Source organism: Gavialis gangeticus, unplaced genomic scaffold, assembly GCF_001723915.1.
Source record: "Gavialis gangeticus isolate Ggan-Ray unplaced genomic scaffold, GavGan_comp1, whole genome shotgun sequence".
Lineage (NCBI taxonomy): Eukaryota > Metazoa > Chordata > Crocodylia > Gavialidae > Gavialis > Gavialis gangeticus.
In genome coordinates this window covers 68,631,811-68,640,768 of record NW_017729033.1, presented here as the reverse complement: position 1 = coordinate 68,640,768, position 8,958 = coordinate 68,631,811, and the positions used below count along the sequence as shown (strand labels likewise).

The 8,958-nt window shown below is 42.9% G+C and overlaps 1 protein-coding gene across 1 annotated transcript in view; it reads left to right on the top strand.

The window, feature by feature from the left end:
- TEC (tec protein tyrosine kinase) overlaps positions 1-8,958 on the top strand; it is a 77,819-nt gene that overhangs the window by 975 nt on the left and 67,886 nt on the right. Inside the window, exon 2 of the mRNA XM_019525860.1 lies at positions 3,601-3,783. Within this exon, the coding sequence (XP_019381405.1) occupies positions 3,646-3,783 (138 nt within the window). The 5' untranslated portion in view covers positions 3,601-3,645. The remainder of the gene's footprint in view (positions 1-3,600; positions 3,784-8,958) is intronic.

Genomic DNA, 8,958 nt, shown 5'->3' with positions numbered 1-8,958 from the left:
GGGGGGGGGGGGTGGCACCGGTGCAGTCACCACCCCCTTTTGATTCCTGGTCCACCTGAAATTTTAAATCCAGTGGCAGCAGCATTTCTAGTCAGGCAGTAGGGAGGGAGTCACTTGACTTCATGGTTTATTGTAATCTACTTTTTGCCTTCTAAGATCCTCATTCTACAGGTATTAATGACCATTTCTTCTTTTTAATGGTCTTGATAGTTCCACCAATCAAGCTATTCTTTGGTCTGCAATTTTGCTGTCTGTTAGCTGTTGCTGGTATTTCACACCCTGAACCTCTTAGTAAAGTTTATAGCTTATTTTTAACCAAAAAAACCGATGTCTTGTTTTATGTGTGATGATGCACCTCTCCATGTGTACACGTTTTCAAAGTTCTAGATCTCCCTATGGATAGGAATGTATCTGCATGTGAGTTGGTAGAAAAATGGGTTAATGAGGGAGTGGTGATTAGTATGAGAAGGGTGGAGCATTACATGCAGTCACCAGAAAATTAATTTTACATACAACTTTAATTTTTAAAACAAAGAGAATAAAGGACTGGGGTCTAAAGGAGAAAGAGAGGCACTAAGACAGATATACCCAGAAGACCTGTATGTTGTTTAAAATTCACTTTAATATTGTGAGAGATTTGTGGGTTTTGAGTATTTTTAGCACAAGTTTTTTAAATTTGTCATTTTACACATGCTAAATCATAATCGTAATCATATCCTCCTCAAGAAGTTACCAGGAAAAATATACATGCACTCTGTGGATTTTTTTTTATATATTCCACTTGATAAATTGGAGCATATGTTGGAAATTTTAGATGGTTGTAAACACTAAGGCTATGTGGAGCTTCAGTCCCTGATTCGATTTGGTAGAGATTTGGCCCGATTTGGTGGCTGAATTGATTCGAAAAGATTTGACAATTTAGACATAGACAGAGCTTTAAATGTTTTTTTGTGGTACCTAGAGGTATATAGGTGGCTCATGAATGCTGTGATGCTGGGGTGCATGGATTGTCCCACAGGAGCAGCAGACCCAGAAGTGGACCAGAAGTGCTTCCGGTTCACTTCCAGGTCCACCAGAGAGCACACTGGCCTCCCCCCCACAGCTCAGCAACTGGTGCTTCCTGGGTCTGGGGGCACACCTGGGATTCTCCTACCGCCGATTGCTGAGCTGAGGAGGTGCGGGGGTGGGGGGGGCCATACACTCCCTGGCAGACCTGGAAGTGTACTGGAAGTACTCTGGTCCTCTTCCAGGTTCACCACTGAGCATGTGGGGGACTCCCCTGCACTTGTGTGGGACGCTCCATCCACCCCAGCATAGCAGCATTCACATTCCATGCCTGGTACCTTGAGGTATGTAGAAAAAACATTTAAAGCTGCGTCTATGTCTGAATCGCTGAGTCTCTGAATCAGCATTGAATCTTCAGATTCGGATTCAGCCAAATTGAATCAGGGACAGTAATCTGAATCAACTAATTGAATCGTTGTCCCTGATTCAGGCTGAATCTGAATTTAATAGGGTCCGTTTCACACACCTCTAGTAAACACCTGTTATCGATAAGAGGGAAACATTGCTGATTTAGGGAACTACTGTATTTACCTAGGTCTTTTCTAAACTTGAATTGACAGTTTCAGTAGCTAGTGCCTCATGGTAAATGTAGGCTTGGAAAGGATCTCAAGATGTTAAGCAGTTCAGTGAAAATACTAAATAGTGGAAGAACTAGAACAGGCCCCTAGGGAACTCCACTCAGTACCTTCTTACAGTTTGATATTAAGTTCTTCATCGCGTATTTTTAAGCATGATTATTCAACCAGTTCTGAACCTACTTTACAGGAATTTCATCTATACTAAGGTGGTTAAACTTCCCTGTAGCCAGGGGTGCATCCAGCAGTGGCATGTAGTTCCTGGGGCTGCACACCATAGAGACCGCTTGCTGTAGGGCAGCCCCTCCAGGATCGCTGTGCAGGTAGTGTGGGCTGAGTCAGCTGTGCGTGGTGGCCCTACCATGTGTCAGAGTGGCCACTTGTTAACCACCCACAGGCTGCCAGTTGGACAGCCCAGATCTAGATTTTATTTGCTTAATTTATGAAAATGTCATGGGAGAGGGTATAAAAATACTCAGTCTTATTGCATCCCGTATTCTCCCTACCCCCATTCATCCATATTTCCTTTCGGTTTCTGAGAAGGAAATGAAATTGGTTAAGCATGGTCTGCTTTTGACAAATTCATGTTGGTTGTTTACTTACTTCCTTGTTATCCTTTAGATGCTTAGAAGTTGATTCATACATTCCAGTAGCTGTGTAGCCATCAAAGTTATTCTCTGGGTCTTCCATTTTCCTTTATAAACAGGTGCTAGATAGTCCCTTTACCAATAATCAAGGATCCTGAGAGCTCATTTTCAAGATGTACAAAAGACATTTTTCACTTAGTTTCAAACAAGCCTACTCATTTTTAGATGTTTTAGTTTTTCTCATATCAACACCATCTGAGTTCACTAAGATTTTCAAATGTGACTAGAGATTCGGTGCACTAATATTTGTGTCCAATCAGAGTCATTTTAGGGCATAAGGCAAACGATTGCCACTTTCTGAAAAACTGTGCCTCTGTGGTTTTTTTAAGTTTGATACCAAATCATTAGTGGTTTTGACAATTTTAGTCAAAATAATTTCTGAGATGAACTTTCAAGATATTGGCTTCTCTTGATTTGTATTTCAAGTTTGCATATTGTTGTTTGTTCATGTGAACATTTTCATATGCAGTTCACATGCACAAAATAATGTGTGCAAGTGTTTGATGAATTGTGATTGCTTTGCTGATGTGACCTCAAATAACTGTAATAAAAGTCAACACACATTGATACTGATTGTATGATTTTTTCTTGATTGTATGATTGCATGTTTTATCTTGAATTCCTGACTTTATTTACTTTGTGCAGTAGTTTACCATTAACTTTTTAATGTAAGTTCTAAGTTTACTGAGCCATGAGTCATGCAAAAAAAATGAAGACCAATTAAACTTTGTTTTCTAACTGCTGAAACTATCTTATGACCAGCTTTAAAGTAGTGAAGCAACTCTTGCTCATATTAGACTGCCTGTTGTGCAACACTTGTTTGCACAGCTATTTACCTGCAGGGTTTAGGGTGAATATTTTGTAGGTAACCAACAGAAACAAAAGTACTATTATACACTGCTTTTGTATGTGAGTCAAAAGGTTTTGCAGTAAACCTGGTGCTGATGTTCATGGTGAATGCATCTGTGGTTCATGGAGATGTGTAAACCTAAGCATATCCTTCTGCTCCATCTATGAGGCATTTATACTTGGCATGAAGTTGACTGCGGTGCCCTTCATTGCCTACAACGTGAGGGTTGTCCCTGGTCAGTATAAAATGTGGTAGGGTAGCCCTCAGTTGAACAAAATTTGAACATTCTTGGCTAATAATTAACTTTTTATTTCCACGATGCTTGGTATGAGTTATTATTTCTTAAGCTGTCAAGTTGCTTCACATGCAAGTGCCATCTGTTTCTTTTACAATTTGTAGCAATAGTCTGTGTTAATCTGCAACAAACTTTGTCACTCCCCTGTTTCTTTTTTGCTCTTTACAGGATTTGATATTCAATGGCTAGAAACAGTGATATCAAGTGGCTGAAATGAATATGAACACTATCTTAGAGGAAATGTTGATTAAAAGGTCGCAACAGAAGAAAAGGACTTCTCCCTTAAATTACAAAGAAAGACTTTTTGTGCTTACAAAGTCAGTGTTAACGTACTATGAAGGTCGAGCAGAGGTAGGAGATGTATGGTTTTATATTATGTTGCCTTTGCTGAGAGAGATGCTTGCTTTTTATTATTTGCTTTCTTCCTGCTGAATATCGAAACTGAGTGCTCCAGGTGTCAAGAGTGTGGATGGCACTGAATGGAGCTGTCATCCATCATTTCTCTGACACCAGTTTTACATAGCACAGCTTAACAGACATTTAGGTAATAAACCCATTAAAATACAAAAGTAAATAAGGATCTAAACAAGTAATCCCTAAAAGTATTTCAAGAACAGTGCTGCTCAAAAATAGTTAAATAGTTCTGTCCAAGTAGGACAATAATTCCAGCCCCTCGAGGAAAGGAAGCTTCAGCAGCTGTCAGATTATTTACAGGGTACTTTGCCACATCAGGCCTTCTGTTCATACCTGCAGGCTTTCTCATAGAGGTAGGTATGTCTGTTCTGCAACAGCACCATATAGAGCTATCTGAAGCCATCTGATCATTGCAGCATGGAAGTAAGCGTAACCTAATTCAATCTGCTTGTTTAAAGCTTGCTTGGATATTTCTACACACTCATGGCTTACATACAGTTAAGAGCCTTGAGTGACTTTATAAGAACCTTATTCTCCATCAGTCCCATATACAAAACCCTTTTACCCAAGTGTGGAAGTGGTTAACCTGGGCTAAGTGATATATTTGAGGATATGGGTTAAAGCTAGGACTCCAGTTTCACTTGGGCTGGTAAACCCCAGACACCCTTTGCATTGAAGATGCAGGCTTAATTACTTGAGGGCTGACAGCCTTCCACTGCCTTCTCACAACCCCCCTTACCATGTCTCTTGAAGGACAGACAAGATCTCCCATAATTTACTAGGCAATAATACTCAAGCAGCTTAGTTTACTGCCATGTAAAGAGCTATGGATAACTCTTCTAAAAGCCTAGCACTGTTTACAGATGAATACTTACCAGAGAGAACTCAGATTTGGGTATAAGTTCGTGTTGTGTCTTATTCTTGCCTACGTCTGGGTCTCAGTCACCAACGCTAGCACTGCAGTGAAGACAGAGCAATAGAAAGAAAGGAACTGGTTGCAGACACTGAGACAGAGTACAGCAGTAACAGTGTACTTTTTCATGCTTTCTGATGTGGGGGAAAAAAACTACATTAAAATATCCCGTGAGGCTGCAGTGCACATAAGCCAGAAAATGCTATGAATAAAGTTGCTTCTGAACATGTTCACTGTGACCCTTTTGTTTCCCTGTCCTGGAGACTTGTCTGTCTTCTTTTTTGTTTTTGAATGTAGCTAATGAAAGTGTAAAGAGAAACCAGCAATATTCTAATGTTATAAAATTCTTAATCTGTCTGTCTGTCCATAGCGCTTTATTCACGTTCTGACTGGCTGAATGAAACAGCCAATCAGAGTGCGAATAAGCATTTGGACAGGAGGTGGGGGCACAGCAGAGCGCTGCCATGATGGCGAGGAGGGTGGGAGCAGGAGGGAAGGGGGGAGCGGGCCTGGACGGGGGTGGCATGGGGCTCCATCTGTGCCCACTCTCCTGCCCTCCCATCATTCCTGATGGGCAATTGGCTAGTCTAATATAATAAAAGCCTTTGTCTGTCTGTCATTGGCCTATTTGGTTAAAAAGACCCATGGGCCTAGCCCACTAAACACATGTGGGCCGCCACTGCTGGGCGGCCAAGGTTCTGTCTGTCATTGGAGCGTTGCCATGATGGTGGGGACTGAGGGGCTGGAGCGGGGGGGGCAAGTCCTGCCAGTCCTGCTCCTTGGAGGCCTTGCCACTGCATCCAAGGGGTGCCCCTCACCCCCAGCGGACAGAGGTGGGGCCAGCTGTTTTGAAATGGGAGTGCCACCATGACAGCGGGGACTGAGAGACTGCAGCAGTGCTGGCTTTGCCCCACTCCCCCCAGGCCCTGCTCCTTGGAGGCAGCAGTGGCACGGCGTGCTGGTGGTGCAGTGCTGGCAGTGGTGCAGGGGGGAGCCCATGGGGCTAGAGGCGTAGCAGCAGGACCACAGGGCACTGGGTGGAGGTGCTCCGTCCCCACCTGCCTCCCTCTGCTGTCATTCATGATGGGCAATTTGCTAGTTTGATAGAATTTTGCCCTTACATTGTTATTTATTTCTCATGTATTGGTATAAATCATTTAACCATGGTAACTCAAATCAAGCTAAACACAGTTTGTCTTTGACAAAACTGGGCAAACATCATCATTGCTGTTGTCCACATATATTTAGCTCCAGCCACAGGATGCTTTTATAGTTTAGAATGACAGATCCTCCCATAGCCACTCCTCCCAGTGCTGCACCTGTCCAAGCCCTGTACCCCCCCTCCCCCCACCCCAAGCTGCCCCTGCCTGCCCCGCTTCTGCTTCTGGCCCACAGGGCCTGTGTCCCACCTTTGTATACCGCAGCCCCCCAATTTTCTGTCTAGCCCACCTCAGCCCCTCACTGGGAAGAAGCTGGTGCTACCCCTGGTTGCAGTGAATGTATTTAACTGCAAAATTTGAAGAGTGGCTCTAGCTTCAGGTGTCACAAGAGTATGCATGTGAAATTTGGGGTTTGTGGTGACTGTGGTTCTTTAGCTATTTGATGCCAAAAGACTTGAGAAAACAAAACCATTGTCCTTAAAAATAAATAAAGTTCCTTATTCTGAAGTTAATAAATATTTTACAAAACAAGCAACACAGGAAATTTAGTTGTCCCCTAAATCATTCTGTAGGAGTAAGAGAATAAATTCAGTCATTACAGTGAGAAACAGAGGGATCTTTAATCCTACAAATCCCAGTCAGTCCTAGGTATGGTGTTCTTAGAAAATGAAAGTAGGGTAGATTTGCACTTTGTGGATTTACTGAATGAGAGAGAGAGCATAAGCTTTTGTGAGCCTGAGCCTACTTGATCAGGTGCTGTGGAAAAGTGAAAGCATTCACAGCATCTGATGAAGTGAGCGCAGGCTTGCAGAAGTTTATTCTCTCTCTCTCTGATTTTGTCAGTCTACAAGGTGCTTCACCACCCTGCCTTCTGCCTGACTTTAGATTAACACAGCTCACTACTTCTTTCTGCTTAAAGAGGATTCCATAATGTGCGATTACAAGGCCTGGAAACAGACTTTGTAGATACTTAAAAGAAAATGCTAGTAGGATAGTTAAGTATCCTCAAGTATTTGTTGTGCATAGTAGACAGAAGTGGTTCCATGTAGATGAGTAAATACAGCAGTCAGTGCTTGGGAGCTGTGATCTTACCTGATCTATTTTCTGCAGTTGGTCCTGCCTAAGTAATTGAAGTTTATGTATATGCAAACATTTCCCTTCCCCCATCTATATAATAGAAAAGGCTTATCAGGATTATCAGCTTGACACAGTGAAACACAGTGAGGGTTGTGGTAAAGCTTTCTGGTGAGAAAAGATCTTTCTACTTAGAAACTTACTGTTACTTTATTTAAAACACTTTCATGACAGGAGTTTGGGAAATTCTCAAGTTGTGTGATATAATGCAGGCCCTGTTTCTACAATGAAACCCCAGGCCCTGCAGAAGAAGTAAAACAAGGTCTTAAAACTATTAACTGCCAGACTTGGCTTTGACAAACAGGTGATCTCCACTGAAGCAAAAGTTACTTTACATATGCCAAAGCTGAATTTGCCAGCAAGTACTTAATTCAGTTTCAGCTGAATGTGACACTCTATTTAACATAAAGCTTAACAACAAAAATGTCAATAATAGACACTAAAATTAAGAATACATAGGTTCTACACATAGCTACAAACCTCTGTCCTTTGAATATATCTGTAGACTGCAGCTGGATTAATTGACTGCTTTGCACCTTCCTTTTGAATGACTTGACAGAATAATATAGTAGAGTTGTTTATACAGGTGGTTAGCTGAGCCTGGTATTTTGCACTAAGCCTGCTACTGTCTGAAAATCAAGAGGGGGAACACCCAACATCTTCCTATTTCAATTCTTTGCTCATCAACAACAATTAAAATAGAGGTTTAATAGCTTTGCCTAGACAATTCATTTAATTTCAAGGGAAGTGAAGTGTAAGTGTCCCAGCTTAGAATCATGGAAACAGTCTGACAGGTGTGTGACCCCAGATCCCTACAGCCAAAACTTTCAAAAGTGGCCAGTGATTTTTTTTTTTTTTTTAATTACATTTAATTTGTTTAGGGCCTCATAGTTAGTATTTCCAGATCTTTGATACCCTGGCCCTGATTTTCAGAAGTGCTGTACACACATTTTCCATTAACCTCCTGAAAATAAGCCCCAAGGTGTCTGTTTGGACTCCCAGAAACAGAATTCCCAAAGCAGGAACAGTTTTTGAAAACTTTGACTCAATTGTTTAATTATAGAGGAATGATAACTTTAAAAAATGAGATTTATCAATATGCCCTCAGTTGTTTTGTATCACTGATGGAACAAAACAGCTGTAAACCTTTCTGCATTGAGTACATCTAAACTGTACTTAACTCTCGTTATTTGCAATTAAGTTACTCCCTCAACTTTGCACAGCGTGAGTATGAAAAGGCACTTGCATAACATTCAAGGTGCTGCATCCACACAGCTGCTGCATTCATGTGCGACATTAAAACTATTTGGGCACATAGGTACCGAGTATGTCGGGGCCTACAGGCCCTAGCCCCCATCAGGAAGAGGCAGTCCTGAAATAGGAACATCAGATCCTGGTCCCAGGGCTGTGTGACTCGGGGACAGCATTTGTCTCAGATTCCCAGTATCACACAGGGATCTGGGTTTTCCATTCATCATGGAAAAACTTGGGAAATGATGGGTTTCCCTTTGCAGGCTGGCAGAATTCCAGCCTGCAAGTGGCTGTGGGAAGCAGGACATAGGGGTGCTATAGGCCTGTGTGGGGTCTTGGGGGTGCGGCATGTGCCCCCCAGACTTGTACACAGTGTGGGGGCAGATGTAGGCTGCCTGCTGCAGGCTCAGAACTCCCTGCCTTGCTGCCTTCCCCCTGGGAGCCCCACACGGGCTGCACTGTTGTAGTGAAGCACCCCCTGCCCATCTGTCAGCAGCGGGGATGACAACATGGAGTTGTGCCCCCACTTCTGCTTGGCGGGCAGAGGGTGCCTTGCAATGGCATTACGGGGCTCCCTTGGGGAGGGCAGCAGGGCGGGGAGCCCCAAGCCCTCAATAGGAAGCCCACATCTGCCCCTTCCTCCCCCCACACAGG